The sequence below is a fragment of the Bos mutus genome, chromosome 21 (assembly GCF_027580195.1).
Source record: "Bos mutus isolate GX-2022 chromosome 21, NWIPB_WYAK_1.1, whole genome shotgun sequence".
Lineage (NCBI taxonomy): Eukaryota > Metazoa > Chordata > Mammalia > Artiodactyla > Bovidae > Bos > Bos mutus.
Genome location: NC_091637.1, coordinates 5419444 through 5443215, shown reverse-complemented (window position 1 = coordinate 5443215; position 23772 = coordinate 5419444). Strand labels below are relative to the sequence as shown.

Sequence of the window (23772 nt, the reverse complement as noted above, 5' to 3'; positions counted from 1 at the left end):
CCTTGTTTGATAAAGAAGGAAAGTGAAGCACAAGAGGTGGATGAGTGGCTAGTATCAAACTCTTGATTGGTAAGTGATAGAGCAGGCTCAAACCCTTCTGCTGCTGCAACCTCAGGATTCTTTCTGAGATGACTTTTCTGCTCCATACAAAATGGTACCATTTGAAAAGTTTTAACTATCCTTCTTACCAAGATTCCTGGAATTTCTTCATCCTGCAAGGCCTATCTTGATTCTGCCGTCTCCTAAACCATCTTTCAACCTGGCGCTCTGTCAAGTTACACTTCTTTGCCAGTCCATAAATATCAGTCTGAAAGGGGATGAAACAAATGAGTGAGTGCTTAAGAGCAGAGTAGGCTGGCTTGCAAGCAAGAGACACTGAGACCGAGTTACAAGCATTTGTGGAGATGAGAGAGATTCTGCATTAAACCTTGGGCCAGTGCATTTACCCCTTTTGTTCATGGAATGACACACACCCATCCCAAAACAGAGAGAATGTTAATTCCCAGAAAACTCAGTTGCTAAGAAAGACCAATTCTCCATAAGTTGGTAGCAACCCATACATTCAAGTTCCATACATGGCTTACTTCTTCAGCCAATTTTATTTAGGGCCTCCTAGGTTCCACGTAGAGTAGTATAGTTTAAGATGTTAATCAAACCCAATCTCTGTATTTTTTCCTGTGAGAAAAATGGGACTCCAAGAGTTTTAACAGCTTGTCCAAGACCTAAAACTAGTAGCAAAGTGAGGATATGACCTTAGGCTCCTGCCCTTTCTGTCATTTCATACAATGTTTCTAATAGATCCAAAACTTTCACATTTAATCATATGCATAGCCCATTTTGGAGAAGGAAATGGCAACCCACTCCAGTATTCTTGCCTGGAGATACCATGGACAGATGAGCCTGGCTGGCTACAGTCTACAGGGTTGCACAGAGTCAGACATGACTTAGCAACTAAACAACAACAGCCGCATGTTTTAAACCAACCTTAAATAATTCCAATTGTAAAAAATAAGGATTGCAGATTATAATAACGATGACTGCTTCTCTTCTGGAAGGCAGAAGCTGCAGGTTATGGTTTACAATTGAAAACAATGTGGATGATAGATTTGCTCAAAGATAACAAATGTGAAGTTCTCCCAGGGCCAAACAAGAACCCCAAATGACTGACAGAAGCAGCTCTGCTTCCTAGTGGTATTTTAAGCTGCGTTCTTTCAACACGGGCATGTTTTATATGCTAGACCTACAGTACTTTCCACTTCCACAAGGAAATAAGCTCTGTAATTTTTTTGAGATACCAGTCTTCTTGATCTCTCAGTTTGCAATGCTGAGTACAAGAAATATTTCAGTTTACTCCTAACTTAATGCATGTTCAGTAGCTTCAGTCGTATCTGACCAGGCCCCTCTGTCCATGGGATTCTCCAGGCAAGAACACTGGAGTGGTTGCCATTCCCTTCTCCAGGGGATCTTCCCGACCCAGAGATAACTACAAGCCTACTACTTAATCTGAAGAGAAAGAAAGCAAAACAAAATATAGACAAGACATATTATACTGTTTCCCTGTAAACTGTCATCTCTAATACTATTATTTTACAGGCCAAGGTTTCACCTCCTGTTCTATGTTGTTTTGGTTTGTTTTTGTGTTTTTGATGGCCCTAAATTGGCAGCTATTCACGGGTGAGTATTTTCTGCAGGCATTGTGCTTGGCACGGAAGATCTGAATGAACAAGATTAGCATTTATGGGGCCTCCCCTTCATGAGGTAAAGTCTGTCTGGTAAGGAAGTCAGAAAATGCAACAAAGAATTCTAATAAATTATGATGAGCACTGAAAGAGGGGAAGGTCAGGGTACCATGGGACCTAACTTCATGTAGGCAATTCCTGGAAGTTATACTTATGCTAAACCCTGAAAAATGTCCCAAGAAGGAGAAGCTGAAGAAGGGAAGTGTCCTGGCAGCATGTGAGGTCCTCTGGGGATGAGAGCACAGAGGAGCTGGGAGTACTCAAAGGACAGAAAGAGGTCTTACAGGGTAGAAACATACAGACAGGTGAGGAGGAAAGATGTGGTCAGGGCCACCGCAAGGAGGACCTTGCCTGGAATTATCTGAATTTATCTTCAAAATGTGTGCATTTTGAAGGCTTCCTCTTGCAGTGTGTAAAGTATGAAGCACCAGGAATGAGTGGAGGTGGAGACAGTGTTTACTTTGCCCTATTATCCCTGACCTCTCTCAATGAGGTCCGCACGGCAAGGACCTCACACTCCAGATGGGACAAGTCTGGAGGTCTGATTACACTCTCCCAGGCAGCACCAAACTTGTCACAGCCCTATCGCAGGAGGAGAGAACACGGAAGGTTTTGAGGCAACAGAATGCAGTAGGAATGGAAGGGAACTAAAAACAGAAGATTGAGTTCTGCTACTTCCTAGCTCTGCAGGCTTGAGCTGTGTACTCTGACCCAATGTGGAAAATGGGGCATTGACAATGAGTGGTTGCCTCTTGTCTCGTGGGAATGATTTAGGATCTTGGGGCTCTATCTAATCATCTATCATGTGCTACATCAATGCTAGAGATTATGGCTGAACACAGAAAGGAGACCATAGACTGAAAATCATTTCAAAAAATATATTCCTCTACTCCTAAAATAACTTGTAAGCTTGAATAGATTCCCCCAAACAGAAGATACAATTCAAATCCTACTGCTTGCTCCATAGCAGAACATATTCTGAAATGCAGCAGCACTATATTCTGTACCCTCTGAGACTGAAGGGCTCTGGGTCCAACTTGATTGTTTTAAAAGTTTTATTCATTTGATCATTCACAAATGTTTACTGAGCCTCTACTCACTAGTGCCAGTCCCTATTCTAGGCACTGGAGATTCAGCAATGAGCAAAGTCCCTGTTCTCACACTAGAATTTTCCCAGATCTGAGAACAATACAATTTTACTACCTCATCATTTCTACAGATACCTGATGAATAAATGCATCTAGAAGATGGTAATCAAACATGATTTGAAGCATTTTTCCTGATTAGGAGCACAGATGAATCTAATTCAAAATCTTGACAACACTGGGCTCATATATCTACAATATTATTGGGATAGAAGTCCTCTTGCAAACAGAAGTCTTTAGTAGTATTTTGTTATTAATATATGAAACAAACATTTATTGAACACCTGCTAGGTACAGAAAGTTGTGTTAAGATATTATGGGAATACCAACAAGCATACTTGGGAAACTACTGATGTTCCCTTGGGATAATTAATGTTGGGAAGATATATTTGAGAACGTTCCCATAGAAGTCTACATGATAGGTATAACATATGAATAATAAGAGCTGACCTTGACTGTGTGCCAGGCAGTATTCTAAGTACTCAATTCAATCCCTGAATTGAGAGTCCTATGAGGTAACTGCTGTTAACACATTCAGTTCACAGAGGTGGACACTGAGGCAGAGGGGTTAATCTGCTCACCTTCACATACAGTCTGTTCTCACAATTCGTGTTTTTAGCCTGGACACTACAGAGAATGTGTCTGTGGAAGGGAAAGGCTCTCAGACAGAACCTAGAAGAGAAGCTGCTGCTGCTGCTAAGTCGCTTCAGTCGTGTCCAACTCTGTGCGACCCCATAGATGGCAGCCCACCAGGCTCCCCCGTCCCTGGGATTCTCCAGGCAAGAACACTGGGGTGGGTTGCCATTTCCTTCTCCAATGCATGAAAGTGAAAAGTGAAAAGTGAAAGTGAAGTCGCTCAGTCGTGTCCTACTCTTAGCGACCCCATGGACTGCAGCCCACCAGGCTCCTCCGTCCATGGGATTTTCCAGGCAACAGTACTGGAGTGGGTTGCCATTGCCTTCTCCAGAAGAGAAGCAGTGTGGCCTAAAATGGAGCCATAAGGCCTGGCTACTTGATGCAAAAACCAACTCTCTGGGACCATAGAGGAGCCACTCAACCTCTTTGTCTATCACATGTCTCACCCATAAAATAAAGTGGACTAGAGAGCTACAGAGCCTTTTGCTCTAAACATGTTTGAATCCATGGTTGAGACAAGCTAGCAACCTGGAACACCTCTATGGACCCTTCTCCAACTATGGACCACAATACCTGCTATATGTCAGTCTTACGTTTTCTTTAAATTACCTTTCAGAACTACACATTCATTTGTTCTGCAATAGTTCTCATTGTGTTCTTGCAGAGGAAATGGGCTAGTTAATAAGTTCTGCTGTTCTTTCATTTTACCAACAGTAGGAAAAATGATCCGTTGGCCAGAGCTATTGGTATGTTATCATGATTCTCTCTTTGAATTTCATCTTGAAATTGTCGTGGAGATACACATAGAGAGAGACATACAGATATATAAACAGTGGGCACACAGCTGCACATACACAGTCACAAAGAAGTGTGTGAAACACAGAACAAAACTCTCAGTGGCAGTTCACATGTATAGCTTTTTGGACCTCATCAATACCATGTTATATCCTCTGTGCTAACCAGCATAGAATTGATACTGTGTATCTGAAATGTTTTTGTTTTTTTGGTGCAGTCTGTAGCAGCTGAAGAAGAATCCTTGATTTGTGTCTTCAGTTGTCTTAATAAAGTCACATGTTACGTACCTGTATTACCACTGCAGTGCCCTGTGACTACAGACTTGAAATACTTTGTTAGAGGTGATACCCACCCATCCCTTGAACCAGCACAATTTTTTTTAGTCTTCCTAGCAACTTGTCTTACCTCAGCTATAAATTAAGCAAAAATGCTGTCTATGTGACATTGGCCAAGCTAATGTGTGGGAATATTGTGGTATCATTTTGTTTCCACATCTGAAATCACTATTAAGTCATCTACTTTGCCTTCTTCTACTATATTCTATCTTCCTAAGTTCTAGTACTTTTATTCTACGGGCATTTTACTGGCCAACTTGTTGTCATCTTGATCTGTTATACAAATACTACCTTGATTTTGTAATCTATGCACAATATAAATTAGATGTTTTGCTTATGTCCCTTCATCTTCATAGTTTAGTAGAGGAAGCTTTCTAACACTTGGGGGTTGATATATAACATTTCTTCTATTACCTGATGCAAATGTCCAAATTATAACTTACTAAGCCATACTGTATTGTCAACTGAACTAGAATAATTACTTACAAACATAGCTCCAGCCTCTGAAATACATTGTCAACATCCTGTACACAGTTAAAGACATCATTTAGGCATATTAGAAGCAGCACTTGACAGGGAGTCCCGGGCCAGGGTCCAGGTTTGGATTCAGCCATTAATTAGCTGCATGACCTAGGACAGGTCCTCTGTTGACCTTAGTTTCCTCATCTCAATGTGTAAAGAAGAAAGATGACCTAATCGCTAAATTTCTTTCAGCTTTTCTTCACTTTTCTTTAACTGTCAGGTGGCTAATTTATCTTCATAGCTGAGAAATTTGGTAAGAGCCAAATTTTCTACATAGACCTTGAGCCTCGGTATATACACCCATCATGACATATCAACAAGCTAAATGATACACGCCCATCAACATTGACTAAATCTGACCAAATGTTCTAAGCCCTTTTAATTGACTTTTTTGACAAAACTTCTTAAATAGAATTCTTTTGAAGTTCCTTTGACCTCTATCTAACTTTGGGGTGCTTCTGAGGGCCCCTGAAACATCCCAAAGAGAGATATTAAACTGTGTTTATTTGGTTAAAATACATGAAAAATATTATCAAATGAGTAATAAATCCTCTCATGTTATAATGTACTATAAATATTACTAATATAGATATCCTAGAAATTATATAGAGGTCTTAACATTCTGATATGTTCTGGTATTTTATGAAAAACCTGATGACTTCACTAAAGTTAACAAAGGACTGAATGAACCAGCAAATATGCTTATAACTTTTATGGTTTCTATCTGAAAAATTACAGGTTTGAATCTTGTGTTTCCCAGGAGTAGGGAAAACCTTCCTTTCAAACTAATTATGAAAATAGTTTGGTAAAATTATACGTTATAAACAAGACAATTATATTTTTTATCTGACTCCCTCAGAAATTTGAAACTCTTAGGTTTCCAGTAAGTTTATCAAATGAGTTAGGAAGGTTATCTCACTAACAGCTACAAAAATCTCAAGGAATTTTTGAGACCTTAAAAAGGGAAGAATTCACCTAGATTTGTTAGGCAAAATCTGTGATAAGCCTTTTGTGTGAGTTTCCCAGCCCTGTTTTATTTTAAAAGTTCAGTCTGAGACTCTATAAATGTTTCAGCAATATAAAAAGTCTATGATCAATTATGGTTATATAAATCATCAGACCAAAATTAGTGAGAACAGACCTATTTTGCAAACAAACTAGCTTTAATTTGGTTATATTTGATAAAAATGAGGGTAACTTTAGGGAGAAAAAGATGTTTCAATAACTGTTAAATCCCAGTTTTAAATAAATAAATAAATAAAATTATTCTCAGATAATAATTATTAGTTGTTCTCAGATAGAAACAAAGGATAATAAGGATTCTCTAAGAGAGTCCTAACTTTTCATAAACACAACTAAATAACTTCCCCTCTACAAAACGTAAAATGATGCTTAAGCATTATTATCACCAGAGGTAACAGCAGTATTTAGGTGAATGACTTCAGTCTTTTAGAGCAGGTAGAAATAAAGAACACACAGAGATGGCTTGTCAGACTGTCCTCTTTTTAGAAAAAAAAAAAAAGGCACATACAGAAGCTGATGGCAGACAAGTTAGAGACAGTGCCGCTAGCCATGAATAATTCTGTACGTGATGCCTGGTGCTATGTGGTCAGATTTCAATATGCTCATTTGTGCAGGGAGCCCGCCAGACCAGTGACAGAAAGTGTCATAGAAGACGCAAGTGAATTCAGCAGACAAGTTCAGGACTTTAAAAATCTATCTATCCTAAAACCACATTAGTACATATTTTTGACTTAAAATTACTAGTGAGAGATGTCTGTATTTGTCGGAGAGAGTGTGCCACTTTTGGAGAAGTTTTTATTTCATCTCATTTAAATGTGGGGTATAATGAAACTAGACTTGCCTGGACACTACTATTTCTACATAACCTTTACGTTAAAGTCTTTTTCTGTGGTGTAAACATGCAGTGCACTGTAACATTTCATCAAGTACATCTTGTGTAGAGAAGAGAATTGTGATTCTCCTAAGGATTCCATCCCTGGGGAGTGGGCAGGAGCACAGACTATTTCTGAGTATTTTGAAGCCGTGGATAAAATAAAGGGTTATATTCAGGAAAGCCACCCCAAGGGACACTTTTGTAATGTGTGCCCTGTGTACTGACAGTGTCACAGTCATCAAAAGTGTCAGATATGGGCTACTCTGCCTTAATAATGATCCATTTTCATTGGTATACTTTGTATATATCCTACCATTGAAAATTAAATTTTGATCTTTATACCAAAATTGTCAGTGTTCAACACTAGTTAAATGTTACTTTATATCATTATAAATGTATTTTTTATATTGTATATTATTATTGTGTCACTTTATATTATGCTCAGAATGCTTTATAACTTATCAACAGAGGAAAAAATCCAAATGAAACAAATTATTTGCTGCTCAACTGAAACTAACTTTTTGCATAGATGAGGTAAGCAACAGATGATGGAAATATTAAGAAAGGAGATTTTAAAATCCCAAAACAAAGAATTCGTACTTACTTGAGATGGTTTCTTTGTGGAATGTTTGAAAAAATTCTCTAAAACAGAATTTGGTATAATCTTCTTTCGAACTTCCTCTTTAATGCCAAATGTTTTTGCTAGAGGTGAAGCAATAAACCTATGAAAATGTAAACAAAAGAAAGAGTCAGAAATGGCTGAGAAACTAACACTTGCTTTTCAAGTTCAAAATCTGAGACTGAATCCACAATGTCCTCAGCAAAGTCAAGCTGTAACTTTAGATTCCAAACGAAAGATACGTCATTAGACTACCTAGAGCCAAAATCTGCCTTACAGAAATTCAAAGAGCAAAATTTGAGATTTTTACACAAGCAATAACTTAAAATACAAAATACACTTGACTAAACATATGGAGGTGAGGGGTGCTAACAGTGCAGTGAAAATCCTCCTCATATAGCTTATAGTCAGCCCCTAGGTAAGTGGTTCCTCCTTATTCAAGGTTTTACATCCATGGGTTCAACCAACCGTAGATTTAGCACTGTAGTATTTACTACTGTAAAAAATCTGCTTACAACTGGACCCTGCAGTTCAAACCCTTGTTGTTCAAGGGTCAACTGTACTTGAAGTGAAATGAAGTGAAGTGAAGTCGCTCAGCCGTGTCCAACTCTTTGCAACCCCGTGGACTATAGCCCACCAAGCTCCTCCGTCCATGGGATTCTCCAGGCAAGAATACTGGAGCGGGTTGCCATTTCCTTCTCCAGGGGATCTTCCCAACCAGGGATTGAACCCAGGTCTCCTGCATTGCAGGCAGATGCTTTAACCTCTGAGCCATAAACTCAAATACATTTATATGTAATATCCAGGAACCAGGATAAACCATTCTATTTAGTTTCATTTTTAAGACTACTAAAGATTAAGATAAATGTTTTGTTATTATTTTCTTTGGTGATATTACCTTAAAGAAATTATTATGTCCCCTATTTAAAGTTCTAACTAATGAAAAATAGCATGACTCTTGAGTAAATACTTAGCAATGGGATTGATAGGTTGTATGGCAAGTATACACTTAACTTTATAAGAACTTAGTGAATGTTTTCCAAAGTGTCTATACTATTTTACATTTCCATCAATAATGTGCCAGAGTTCCAGTTATTCCATATCTCTGCCAGTAGTTGGTATTGCCAGTCTTTTTAATTTTAGCAATTCTACTGGGTGTGTAGTGGCTTTTATTGATTTTATATTCTAATTTCTGTTATTTCTTAATTTCTGCTTGTTATAAATTCAGTTTGCTTTTTTCCCTGGTTTATTAAGGTAGAAGGTTAGATTACTGATTTGAGATCTTTTTTCTTTTTAAATATATGTGGTTATAGCTATAAATGTCCTAGTAAGCACTGCTTTTGCTGAATCCCATAAGTTTTGGTATGGTGCTTTCTTTTTCATTCATCTAATAGGATTTTCTAGTTTACCTGTGATTTCTCCTCTGACCCATAGGTTATTAGAAGTACACTGTTTAATTTCCATATATTTGCTGATTTCTCTCTTTTTTTTTAATTTTATTTTATTTTTAAACTTTACAATATTGTATTAGTTTTGCCAAATATCGAAATGAATCCACCACAGGTATTCATTTGTTCCCCATCCTGAACACTCCTCCCTCCTCCCTCCCCATACCATCCCTCTGGGGGATGTCCCAGTGCACCAGCCCCAAGCATCCAGTATCGTTCCTTCTGTTATGGACTTCTAATTTCATTCAATAGTGGTCAGAAAACATACCTTGTATGATTTCCATCCTCTCACTTTTATTGAGATTAGTTTTAAGGCCTAACACATGGTCTATTCTGGAGAATGTTCCTCGTGCACATGAGAAGAATGTGTATTCTGCTGTTATTGGTGATGTGCTCTACAGATGTGTGTTAGGTCTAGTTCAGTTATAACACGGATTGAGTCTATTTCTTTGTTGATTTTCTGCCTAGTTGTTCTATCCATTATTGAAAATGGGGTATTGAAGTTTACAACTATTATTGTCGAATTGTTTATTTCTCCTTTCAATTCTGTTTGCTTCATGTTTTGGGGACTATGTTGCTAGGTACATATACGTTTATAATTGTTATATCATCTTGATATGTTTACCCTTTTATAGTATAAAATATCCTTTGTTTCCAGCAACTATTTAAAGGATGTTAAACTGTCTGGTATTAGTATAGCCAAGGACAGAGGAGCCTGGAGGGCTGCAGTCCATGGAGTCGCAAAGAAACGGACACAACTTAGTAACTAAACAACAACGATAAAGTATAGCCATCCCAGCTCTCTTTTGGTTATTGCTAGCATGATATATTGGAGAAGGCAATGGCACCCCACTCCAGTACTCTTGCCTGGAAAATCCCATGGACGGAGGAGTCTGGTAGGCTGCAGTCCGTGGGGTCGCTAGGAGTTGGACACGACTGAGCGACTTTCCTTTCACTTTTCCCTTTCATGCACTGGAGAAGGAAATGGCAACCCACCCCAGTGTTCTTGCCTGGAGAATCCCAGGGACGGGGGAGCCTGGTGGGCTGCCGTCTACGGGTTCGCACAGAGTTGGACACGACTGAAGTGACTTAGCTTAGCTTAGCATGATATATATTTTTTCATTCTTTCACTTTCAACCTATTTATGTCTTTGAACTTAAAGTGAGTCTTTCATAGAAATTATATATTTGGATCATATATTAATATTTCTATCCAGTCCTCCTATCTATGTCTTTTAGTTGGAGTATTTATTTCATTTACATTTAATGTAAATTACACTTAATTACTGATAAAACAGGATTTATATCTGCCACTTTGCTATTTACTTTCTATACAGCTTATGATTTTTTGTTTCTCTATCCTTCCATTATTATCTTCTCTGTGTTAAACAGATATTTTCTAGTGTATTCTTTTAATTCCTTCTCTTTTTTTATTATTTTTAAAAGTCATCTTCTTAGTGGTTCATCTCGGGATTACCTAGGGATTACAATTAACATCTTAATTTATAATTTTCTAATTCAGATTAATAGTAAAACAGTTTAAGCACTATACAAAACTCCATTACCTCCCCTCTCTGCACTGCTACTGTCATATAAATTATGTACTTATAAATTGTGTTCTCATCAACAGACATTTATGATTATTACTTTATGCAGCTGTCTTTCAAATCAGATAGGAGTAAAACATATTACCAAAAAAATGCATTTATTCTTTTTATTTCTTATGTGGGTCCTTTATTGGTGCTCTTTATTTCTTCATGTGGATTCAAGTTACTGTCTGCATCCTCTGCTTTCAGTCAGTAGGACTCCCTTTAGTATTTCTCATCGGGCAGGTCTGCTTAGCAACAAATTCTTCCAGTTTTTGCTTATCTGGAAATGTCTTATTTTCTCTCATTTTGAAGGATAATTTTGCTTGGTTGACAGTTTTTTTTTCTTGTTATTTGTCCTCCTACTGCCTTTGGCTTCCACGGTTGCTGATGAGAAATCAACTCAATCTTATCACAGATCACTGTTATGTGATAATATGCTTCTCTCTCCTTGCTTTCAAGATTCTATCTTTCAACAGTTTGCTTATGATATATCTAGATATGAATTTCTTTAATTAAGCTTATTCTTCTTGGAGTTTGGTTAGCTTCCCAAATTACAGATTAATGTGTGTCATCAGATTTGGGGAAATTTTAGCCACTTATTTCTTCAAATATTTTCTATCCTGTTCATTTCCTCCTCTTCTTCTGGAATTCCCATTATATATATGTTGTTATGCTTCATCAGGGCCCACAGGTCTCTGAGGCTCTTCATTTTTTTCTGTATTCTTTTTATTTTCTGTTCCTTAGACTGCTGACTCTTTCTTCTCCCTGCCCAAAAATGCTGTTAAGGCCCTCCAGCGAATTTTTAATATGAGTTATTATACTTAACAAGTCCCAAATTTCTATTTGATTTCTTTTTATAATCTATAATTTTATCTCTTTACTGATATTCTTAAGTTAGTGAGACATTTCTTTCCTTAGTTTTTAAGCATGGTTTTCACTAGTTCTTTGAACATTTTCAAAATAGTTGACTTAAAGTCTTGTCTAATAAGTTTAACATCCAGGCTTTGTAGGTGACACACTCAGTTGACTGCTGGTTTTTTTTTCCTGTGTATGAGCTATACTTTCTTATTTTGTTGCATGTCATAATTTTTGCTTAAAAGTAGACATGCTTACTAATATAATGTGGCAACTCTGGAAATCAGAATATCCCCCTCTTCAGAGTTTGTTGTTGTTCGTGCTGTTTGTTGTTGTCCATTTGTTTTTTACTTTTAAAATCCGATCTGTAAAGTCTATATTCTTTATGTGTGAGCACTAAAGTCTTTATTAGGTTAGCTTAGTGGTCTACTAACAACTAGACAGAGATGTCCTTAAATGTCTGGAACCAATAAATCCTCCAGTGTTTGCTAAGGGGCTTGTGTACACTTCAGGGCACACCTTTAACACTCAACCAGGCAGTGGACAACTTTGCCTTAGCCTTCACTTCCTGTTTGCAAAAGCCTTAAGGTCATCCAGAGGTGAGAGCTTTGGACTCACTTCTAGATCATACTTCTTGATCATGTGGGTTGCCCTGAGCATGGCCAAAGCTCTACAAATTCAAGTGGCCTTCTAACTTCCAAGAGTATGTCAGAGCTTTTCAAAATGCCCTATGGACATATTTCCCAGCTTGTCTTTTAACAAGGAAAGCTTTTTGTTTATTGTTTGACCCATTAATTATGCACTACCCTCAGTTCAGTTCAGTTCAGTTCAGTCACTCAGTTGTGTCCAACTCTTTGCCATCCCATGGACTGCAACACACCAGGCTTCCCTGGCCATCACCACATCCTGGAGCTTCCTCAAACTCGTGTCCATAAACTCGGTGATGTCATTCAACCATCTCAGCCCCTGTTGTCCCCTTCTTCTCCTGCCTTCAGTCTTTCCCAGCATCAAGGTCTTTTCCAATGAGTCAGCTTCCCATCAGGTAGCCAAAGTATTGGACCTTCAGCTTCAGCATCAGTCCTTCCAATGAATATTCAGGACTGATTCCCTTTAGAATAGACTGGTTGGATCTCCTTGCAGTCCAAGGGACTCTCAAGAGTCTTCTCCAACATCAGAGTTCAAAAGCATCAATTCTTTGGTGCTCTGCTTTCTTTATAGTCCAGCTCTCACATCCATCCATGACTACTGGAAAAACCATAGCTTTGACTAGACAGACCTTTCTCGGCAAAGTAATGTCTCTGCTGTCTAGGCTGGTCATAGCTTGGAGCCCAAGAAAATTAAGTCTGTCACTGTTACCACTGTTTCCCCATCTATTTCCCATGAAATGATGGTACCAGATGCCATGATCTTAGTTTTCTGAATGTCGAGTTTTAAGCCAACTTTCTCATTCTCCTCTTTTACTTTCACCAAGAGGCTCTTTAGTTCATCTTCACTTTCTGCCATAAGGGTGGTGTCATCTACATATCTGAGGTTACTGATATTTCTCCTGGCAATCATAATTACAGCTTGGGCTTCATCCAGTCTGACATTTCACATGATGTACTCTGCACAGAAGTTAAATATGCAGGGTGACAATATACAGCCTTGTTGTACTCCTTTCCTAATTTGGAACCAGTCTGTTGTTCCATGTCCTGTTCTAACTGTTACTTGTTGACCTACATACAGATTTCTCAGGAGGCAGGTACAGTGGTTTGGTATTCCCATCTCTTCAAGAATTTTCCAGTTTGTTGTGATCCACACAGTCAAAGACTTTGGTGTAATCAATAAAGCAGATGTAGATGTTTTTCTGGAACTCTCTTGGTTTTTGATGATCCAATGGATATTGGCAATTTGATCTCTGATTCCTCTGCCTTTTCTAAATGCAACTCGAACATCTGGAAGTTCATGGGTCACGTACTGTTGAAGGCTGGCTTGGGCAATTTTGAGCATTACTTTCTAGCATGTGAGATGAGTACAATTGTGCGGTAGTTTGAACATTCTTCGGCATTGCCTTTCTTTGGGATTGGAATGAAAACTGACCTTTTCCAGTCCTGTAGCCGCTGCTGAGTTTTCCAAATTTGCTGGAATATTGAGTGCAGCATTTTCACAGCATCATTTTTCAGGATTTGAAATAGCTCAACTGGAATTCCATCGCCTCTACTGGCTTTGTTCATACTGATGCTTCCTAAGGCCACCTTGACTTCGCATTCCAGGATGTCTGGCTCTAGGTGAGTGATCATACCATCGTGGTTATCTGGGTCATGAAGATCTTTTTGTATAGTTCTGTGTATTCTTGCCACCTCTTCTTAATATCTTCTGTTTCTGTTCAGATCAGATCAGATCAGTCGCTCAGTCATGTCCGACTTTGCGACCCCATGAATCGCAGCACGCCAGGCTTCCCTGTTCATCACCAACTCCCGGAGTTCACCGAGACTCACGTCCATCGAGTCAGTGATGCCATCCAGCCATCTCATTCTCTGTCGTCCCCTTCTCCTCCTGCCCCCAATCCCTCCCAGCATCAGGGTCTTTTCCAATGAGTCCACTCTTCGCATGAGGTGGCCAAAGTACTGGAGTTTCAGCTTTAGCATCACTCCTTCCAGAGAAATCCCAGGGCTGATCTCCTTCAGAATGGACTGCTTGGATCTCCTTCAGAATGGACTGGTTGGATCTCCTTGCAGTCCAAGGGTCTCTCAAGAGTCTTCTCCAACACCACAGTTCAAAAGCATCAATTCTTCGGTGCTCAGCCTTCTTCACCATCCAACTCTCACATCCATATATGACCACTGGAAAAACCACACCCTTGACTAGACGAACCTTTGTTGGCAAAGTAATGTCTCTGCTTTTGAATATGCTATCTAGGTAGGTCATAACCTTCCTTCCAAGGAGTAAGCGTCTTTTAATTTCATGGCTGCAATCACCATCTGCAGTGATTTTGGAGCCCAAAAAAATAAAGTCTGACACTGTTTCCACTGTTTCCCCATCTATTCCCCATGAAGTGATGGGACTGGATGCCATGATCTTCATTTTCTGAATGTTGAGCTCTAAGCCAACTTTTTCACTCTCCTCTTTCACTTTCATCAAGAGGCTTTTGAGTTCCTTTTCACTTTCTGCCATAAGGGTGGTGTCATCTGCATATCTGAGGCTATTGATATTTCTCCCAGCAATCTTGATTCCAGTTTGTGTTTCTTCCAGTCCAGCGTTTCTCATGATGTACTCTGCATATAAGTTAAATAAGCAGGGTGACAATATACAGCCTTGACGAACTCCTTTTCCTATTTGGAATCAGTCTATTGTTCCATGTCCAGTTCTAACTGTTGCTTCCTGACCTGCATACAAATTTCTCAAGAGGCAGATCAGTGGTCTGGTATTCCCATCTCTTTCAGAATTTTCCAAAGTTAATTGTGATCCACATAGTCAAAGGCTTTGGCATAGTCAATAAAGCAGAAATAGATGCTTTTCTGGAACTCTCTTGCTTTTTCCATGATCCAGCAGATGTTGGCAATTTGATCTCTGGTTCCTCTGCCTTTTCTAAAACCAGCCTGAACATCTGGAAGTTCACGGTTCACATATTGCTGAAGCCTGGCTTGGAGAGTTTTGAGCATTACTTTACTAGCGTGTGAGATGAGTGCAACTGTGCGGCAGTTTGAGCATTCTTTGGCATTGCCTTTCTTTGGGATTGGAATGAAAACTGACCTTTTCCAGTCCTGTGGCCACTGCTGAGTTTTCCAAATTTGCTGGCATAGTGAGTGCAGCACTTTCACAGCATCATCTTTCAGGATTTGGAATAGCTCAACTGGAATTCCATCACCTCCACTAGCCTTGTTCGTAGTGATGCTTTCTAAGGCCCACTTGACTTCACATTCCAGGAAGTCTGGCTCTAGGTCAGTGATCACACCATCGTGATTATCTGGGTCATGAAGATTTTTTTTGTACAGTTCTTCTGTGTATTCCCACCATCTCTTCTTAATATCTTCTGCTTCTGTTAGGTCCATACCATTTCTGTCCTTTATCGAGCCCATCTTTGCATGAAATGTTCCTTTGGTAACTCTGATTTTCATGAAGAGATCTCTAGTCTTTCCCATTCTGTTGTTTTCCTCTATTTCTTTGCATTGATTGCTGAAGAAGGCTTTCTTATCTCTTCTTGCTATTCTTTGGAACTCTGCATTCAGATGTTTATATCTTTCCTTTTCTCCTTTGCTTTTTGCTTCTCTTCTTTTCACAGCTATTTGTAAGGCCTCCCCAGACAGCCATTTTTCTTTTTTGCATTTCTTTTCCATGGGGATGGCTTCTGTTAGGTCCATACTATTTCTGTCCTTTATTGTGCCCACCTTTTCATGAAATGTTCCCTTGGTATCTCTAATTTTCTTGAAGAGATCTCTAGTTTTTCCCATTGTATTGTTTTAATCTATTTGTTTGCATTGATCTCTGAGGAAGGCTTTCCTATCTCTCCTTGCTATTCTTTGGAACTCTGCATTCAAATGGGCATATCTTTCCTTTTCCACTACCCTCAGGCAGTTCCAAAGTTAATCAATTATCTCTAATTGTTTCAGACAAGTACCCCTTCTCTCCCCAAGGGAAAAGGGAAATAAAGACAGTTTATGAGTAATGCCCTTTCAAGGAACCAACAGACAGGTCAGAGAATGACAATTCTCTGGGAATGATGGTTTGAAGGAGCTCCAACTCTGTTCTGCTTCCTTCAGTGGTTACCAGGCTGCTGGTTTCCATTGAAATTGTGGGTTGCTGGTTTTTCAAAGCTATCAGAGAGGAGGAAAGGTAAGGATAGAAATAGGGCAAGTTAAAATGCCACAAAGCTTGCTGCTCTTTCCAACAGTCAGCTGTTTTTTTTCAATAACACTCTCTGGATTGCTGCAAGCCTCTGGTTAATTCTGAATTCTGAAAAGTTAATTTGACAGTTTTTGCTAGTTTCCTGATGTTAGGAAGGAGAAAATTTTCAGAGATCCTTACTCTGACATTTTTGTTAACTTCCAGTGCATAGTGGTTTTACTTTGCATTTTGGTAATGATTAATGGTATTGAACATCTTCTATGTGTTTACTTGCTATTAATATCTCTTTTGGTGAGATTGCTGCTCCAACTTTCGGCCATTTAAAAAAATCAGGTCTTTTCATCTGTTATTGAGTTATGAGTTCTTTACGCATTCTGACTTTAAGTCCCTCATCAAATATATACAAAATGTCTTGTATAGATTTTCTAAACTGACTTACCACTCCATTTTATCGACATCTTTTAAAAATAACTATTAATGCATTTTTACATATCATACAATTCATCATATCAAGTATACTATTCAGTGATTTTTTTTCAGTAAACTTACCAAGTTGTACAATTATTACCATGAATCAGCTTTAGAAAATTTTCATAATTCCAATATAATACCTCATATATATTTACTTTAATCCCTGCTCCCTGTCAATCCTGTCATAGGCAATCACTACTCTACTTTCTGTCTTTATAACGGCCTTTTCTGGATATTTAATGTAATAGAATCATATAATTTGTGGTTGCTTGTGCCTGGCTTCTTTCATTGAGTAATGTTTTTGAGATCCATCAATGTATCTGGATGCATTTGAAGTTCATTCATTTTTATTGCCAAATAATCTACTGTACAGATTTATATTTGCATTAACAATGCCTTCTGAAGAACACTTTTGCTATTTACCAGGAGAAATAAAAGCATATACCTACACAAATTCTTCTACTCAAATGTTCACAGAAGCTTTATTCGTAATAGGCCAAAGCTATAAACAATCCAAATTTCCATACTAGTTAAAGGATAATAAATTTCAGGATAGCAATATGTTGAAAAGACTACTCAGCAATGACAAAGAATCACTGATACATATAATGACATGAAAAAAAAAAAAAACAACCTCAAAAGCATTATGCTAAGTGAAAGAAATCAGACATAAAAGACTATAATCTATATGATTCCATCTATAAGAAATCCTAGAAAAAGGAAAATTATACTGACAAAGCATTTTAGTGATTGCAAGGAGGCAGTAGGTAGGAAGAGAATTAACTACACAGGGTACAGGGATGTTTTCAGCCAATTGAAATCTTCTACATCATAACTGTGGTGATAGTTACATGCATTTGTCAAAATGCATCAAATTTCAGATGAACTTTCTTATATGTAAGTCATACCTCAGTAAAGCTGATTAAAAATCACACGTCCCTATTTTTCCCTTAGGTCTAACAAAGGCTCCATTGTCTGATAGGTCAGGCTATTCTAGTATTCAGAACTTTCTGTATGTAATTAAATGCTGGAAATTTAGTTATGAATGATCATTTAGCCCTTAAATTCATTTTTATAACCATGGAATTGAATAAAAAATTTCCTAGGGATTTCCCTGGCAGTCCAATGGTTAAGACTCCAAGTTCCCAATGCAGGGGGCATAGGTTTGGTCCCTGATCAGCGAACTAAGATCCCACATGCTACATGGTATGGCCAAAAATAAAAAAAAATAAATTTTATGAAAATTCTCTGATAAAATGTATTAGTTAGCCTTAGTGTTGAGCTGCACAGTCATGTCTAACACTTTGCAACCCAGTAGACTGTAGCTGGCCAGGCTTCTTTGTCCATGGGATTCTCCAGGCAAGCATACTGGAGTGGGTTGCCATTCCCTTCTCTAGGGGATCTCCGTGACCCAAGAACCGAACCTGGGTCTCCCACATTGCAGGCAGATTATATACCATCTGAGCCACCAAGGAAGCCAGGATAAAATGTATAAACCAATCTAACTTCCAGATGACCTAAGTTCTCCTGGAAATGGCCTATACATTTCAAAGCCAAATAAAGTATAACATTTCCCTCTGAGGGTCATGTGAGAGATAAGCATACACAATGGATAAAAATACATATCTATAACATACTTGCTGATATGAGGAAAACATCTACAGTCAAAGCATTAATTTAAAGAAGAAAGAGAAATAATAGTCCTGTTTGTTAACATGTCCAGGCTTCAAGAACAGAAATTACATTTTCAGTAAAACAGAGGAAGTATATAAGTACAGTTTGCTACTTTAGCATTATATTTCTTTTCAAAAGAATCTAGACAATCAATTCACCTTTTACTTATGTATTCACTTACTTATGTAAGTATACATAAATATGAATAGATGCTTAATTAAAAACTTATTTTAAAAAAGGAGAGAATAAAGAAACACAATAAATATTTGATAAACTGAACTTTAAAAAGGAAGGAAATGACAGGTCTTAGCTCTATAAGGACCTTAGACATGAACTTGCCTGAACTTTCATTGTATTGATGTGGAATAGAAGGGAAAAATCTCACAGGAAGAAAAGAGAATGTGAACTTCTACTCCCATGTAAAATGGTTCAAAGTTAGATTAATTACCAGGGCATGAGTCACAGGTTTGCTACTATTGTACAACTGAGCCCTCAGATGGCCTTGTTCAGACACCTCTTCACTTGGCACTACAACAGTTACCTGTGAGCCAAAAGCAGAGCAATCCCAGAGCACTACCCCACACATATTTTTTTTTCAATATTCTTCTATGGAATAAAAAAGAAGGCAAGCCTAGGCATTTATTAAGCATGTGAAGTTTAAATACTTCTAGACAGAAACAACAGCCTACTGCCATTAAGATTGATTCCTAGTTCCTAAGAATTGAAAGGCTCTATGATCAGAGTTTAATCAGAAGGTTTTATATAAAAGAACACAGATCTGAAGCAATGCAAGTCTCAGATAACATTTAAGTCCAAGGTATATATTTTGAGACTTTCAACTGAAGATAGTAACAATCCTTTTTCAATTCCTGTAAACTGCTACACCTACCCTTCTTTAAAGAACCCTTAATGCCCTCATGTTGCTCAGTGGAAATGGCAGAGCCCAGAAATCTACTCATTGTATCATTAAAAGTAAAAGAAAAGGGCTTCCCTGGTGGCTCAGTGGTAAACAATCTGCCTACCACTGCAGGAAACACAAGTTCAACCCCTGATCCTGGAAGATCCCGTATGTCGCGGAACAACTAAGACCATTTACCACGACTATTGAACCTGTGCTCTAGAGCCCACAAGTCACGACTGCTGAGCCCATGTGTGCTGCAACTACTGAGGCCTGAGTTCCCCATTGTCCAAGGGAAGCCACTGCTGTGCGCTGCAACTAGAGGGTAGCCCCTACTTGCCACAACTGGAGAAAAGCCCTCAAAGCAATGAAGACCCAGCACAGACAAAATAAATAAACAAAATTATAAAAGTAGAAGAAAAAAAGCTTACCTTCTGATTTTACCACCCTTACCCTTGCCCTGGACTCTTCCAGGGCCATAATTTACTCGGGGATAATGTGCTTATTCCACATGTGCTTAAATTTGAGTAGCTTAGATCCCCTCTAAATCATACTTAAGACACAAAGAAGGATGTACAGAATAATCTGGATGTACTAGTTCGTAACTGCTATTCTAGACCCCTCCCCAAAATATCAAAGCATAAGGCACAAATTAAAACTTGTAAGGAAAAGAAATTCTAAATACAAAGCAAATGTCAGTAACTTTCAAATGATCTACTTATTTGTTCTTCATCTGTCGGTCTCTGTACTCCTTTCTGGGGAGGGCCCTTTCTAATTTTGAATGGCTCCTAGCTAAGATAAAAATGAGCCAGACAAATCAAAACTCCAGGTCACTTCCTAGAATGAGGAGGTATAACACAAACATAATGCAGGACAAAAGAAAGAAGCTTTCTTGTGATATCACAGGATATGCTGAAACATGGTATTAAGTGTACATGAATTTTGATAGGAAAGTTCACATTTGCTATCATCTCCTTAAGCCATATCTTCTATATTCCCAAAGGATATCAATTTACTCTCTTTTGCCATCATGAGTATTTCATTGTGAAAGCCCTAGAAGTTCTGGTTCAGGGGAAAATAAAAACTCAGCAACCCTGAATCTGGTGTCACAGCATGTGGGCTCAAGTTTCAGGTCTACTCTTTACCTACTAACCATGTGACCTTGGCCAGCTCACTTAGCTCTCATTCTCTTGACTGAGATCATACCACTTATGATTTTATATATCTCTTAAACTATAAGCTTCTATTCAAATGCAAGGTGTAAGTAATATCTTATGATCTAAGCAGTTTAATCTAATGAAAATTACATAAAAGCCCTGAAAAAATATAAATTTCTACTTCAAAAAGCATGATCTTGCTCTCATGTTAAATTTTCCTTCCTTCTTTTGCATTAAAACAGATATGAAAAAAAAGAGATACGAGATTAGTGGAACAACACAGTTTTCTGTAGTGTCATGGGTTGGAAAAAACTAAGAGTGAGTTATTGGGAGTTAAAGTTATAAGGGGGTAGGAAAGACTATACTTAACCCCTTGAGAAGAAGTAAGAATGGCCTTAAGGTTTAAAAGAAGATTTTATTCCTTCCTGATAACTGCTGGAGAGGCCAAGACCAGGACACAGCAAGTTGGTCTTCCTCAGCTATGCTGTGTTGGCAAGCAAAACACTTTTCTAGTTCACTGTCTGATCAAATGTTGAAAATGGAGCTGTCCACACCAAAGTAGGAAATCTGCAAGTGTACAACCTGGATGTCAAGTTCAAAGCTCATCAGACACTACTCAAGAAAAGCAAATATTTCAGGACAGCAGAGTAATTTGCTAATTTACAAGTGCAGCAGCACAATTCTAATTTAGGCATTCTTTGACAAATCTAAACATGTGAGTAAAAGCGGAGTTAACTGTCAAAAAGGAAAACACTATCAAGCATTCTCAGCTAGAGTTTAGTGGTATCAAGCGGCTTTCTTTTCTTCTCCCTATCAATAGCACATTGCTGGCCAAAGTAAAGTTGTTATTTGTACAGAAACCTCTTGGACAATCCATTAAACAGAGTTGGTTAAACCCTTGGGATGAGAACCCTGCAAATGGTCATAAACGTACAATATGCACCACAGTTAGTCTTGGACAAAATGATCTTTATCAGATTTTGTCTTGAAAGAAACTGAAAGTGAAGTTAAAGTGCAAGTCATTCAGTCGAATCTGACTCTTTGCGACCCCATGGACTATGCAGTCCATGAAATTCTCCAGGCCAGAATACTGGAGTGGGTAGCCTTTCCCTTCTCCAAGGGATCTTCCCAACCCAGGGATCGAACCTAGGTCTCCCACATTGCAGATGGATTTTTTACCAGCTGAGCCAGAAGGGAAGCCCAAGAATACCAGAGTGGGTAGCTTATTGCTTCTCCAGCGAATTTTCCTGACCCAGGAATCGAATTTCTTGAACCAGGAGAACCAGGGTCTCCTGCACTGCAGGCAGATTCTTTACCAACTCAGCTACTGGGGATTCTGTTTTAAGTTCATCCAACTCTTGACATTTGAATATTCTTTTGCTCCAAAAAAAATTAATGTGCTAATAACAATTTTTTGAAATAGAGACAACTACCAAAATTATAGATGAACGTTTATCTTCAGTTACCATAACACTAGTACAGTTTTAATAAAAAGGTTGGAAGTAATATCTATATAAAGTAAATTAAGAAAAAAAAAGGTCACTTTTTCTGAGAAAGCAAATTGATATTTTTTCTTTGATTTCTTTATCCTTTGGAATGAAGGCTTGCTATTAAAATTTTCAATAAACCTTTAAACTATGCTATAAAACAATATTGTTTGGTATTTAATAAGCCATTTCTGCTATTTTATAGCCATTCTAAAATGATAATGCATCCGCTAGTTATACTCTCCTAATATTGCTGACAAAGGACATAGGCATGCATGTCTGTTGTCAGACAACATGGTACGTGGAAGATGAGCTAAGTTCTTGCACCATCATTGACACTAATAAGCTCTGTGATCCTTAACCTTTCTCAATCTCAATTATCTTCACTGTGAAACTAATGTACTTGTGGAGACAGAATTTCTGATTTTATTTGTTTAGTTTCTAGACAACATTTAGTGTGCATCTGATTTCATGAGCGCCCATTAGTGGTGACCTCTGAGCAACAGATTAAGATTCTTTAAGGATCTTACCAAAATCCTTTATTCTAGAGGTGGGGCAAAGGGGGATGGAGAGGAAAGACACACAAACATTACTTACTTTTGAAAAAAATGTCTGATAATTATCAAGACAAAAGCATATGGAATGGTCATATATAAATGAGAGGGCTTCACAAAGATGAGTCCATCGTGATCTTCAAGATCTGACCATTTTATTGTTGGAGGAAGCCAGAATCTTTCCAACCAAAACCATTCTTTAAATGTCTGAAACATTCTAAAAAGATGAAACAAGAATATATTAGACTTATAAAACAAATACTTAAAACTGAGACAACAGTGACACCTTTACTCAAAATACCTAAGCTAGAGAGTTCTGAACAGAGGGTAAGAACGAAGTACTATTATTTAATGGGCGTCATGGCTCTTCATTGTATTAAACAGGTATCATTCTGCAGAAACTCTCAGAACAGTTTTGGTCATGGCATGGAAAACTCAAGTTTAACACACCACTGTTCATACTCTTGGCACAACATACATTAATATTATGAGACTGTATCTTCCTCTTATATATTTCTATCATATGAAAATTAGTTTAACAATAATCTCTACAAGTTCAATATTCCAAAGGCCAGCCTCATAAAATCTCCAAGTAGGTATCCTAAGAATTTCTCTAGAAGATAAAGGACAAGTATATTTAACTTTGTATTACAATGAAGAATTCAAATTACTCCATGTCAACAAATATTTACAGAAATCCATTATTTCTCAAGCCCTGTGCTAGGCACTGAGGATGCACTGGATTAAAAATCCAGTGTTCTTCCCCTAAGGACCTTATATTCTGTGGGCAGGGCAGGCCTGAATGACTGACACACTTGTTTTTTTAGGTGCAATAAAACAGGTTTGTGGTACAATAAAACAGAGTGCTGTGGGCTTCCCTGGTGGCTCAGATGGTAAAGAATCCATCTGCAGTGCGGGAGACCTAGGTTCAATCCCTGGGTTGGGACGATCCCCTGGAGGAGGGCATGGCAACCCACTCCAGCATTCTTGCCTGGAGAACCCCCATGGACAGAGGAGCCTGGCAGGCTACAGTCCACAGGGTCTCAAAAAGCCAAACACGACTGAGTGACTAAACATATGCACACACAGCGGGTGCTGTGGAACATGACAGTCAGCACCAAGCCCAGC

General features: G+C 38.3%; 1 protein-coding gene across 1 annotated transcript in view; it reads right to left on the bottom strand.

Annotated features, from left to right (window-relative positions):
* The window catches only part of CERS3 (ceramide synthase 3), a 143062-nt gene extending 120202 nt beyond the window's left edge, over positions 1–22860 (bottom strand). Inside the window, exons 1-3 of the mRNA XM_005888958.2 lie at positions 22688–22860; positions 7674–7791; positions 189–307 (exon numbers count right to left, since the gene is read on the bottom strand). Coding sequence (XP_005889020.2) covers positions 189–307; positions 7674–7791; positions 22688–22860 — 410 coding nt within the window. The remainder of the gene's footprint in view (positions 1–188; positions 308–7673; positions 7792–22687) is intronic.
* Between the last annotated feature and the right edge of the window lie 912 nt (positions 22861–23772).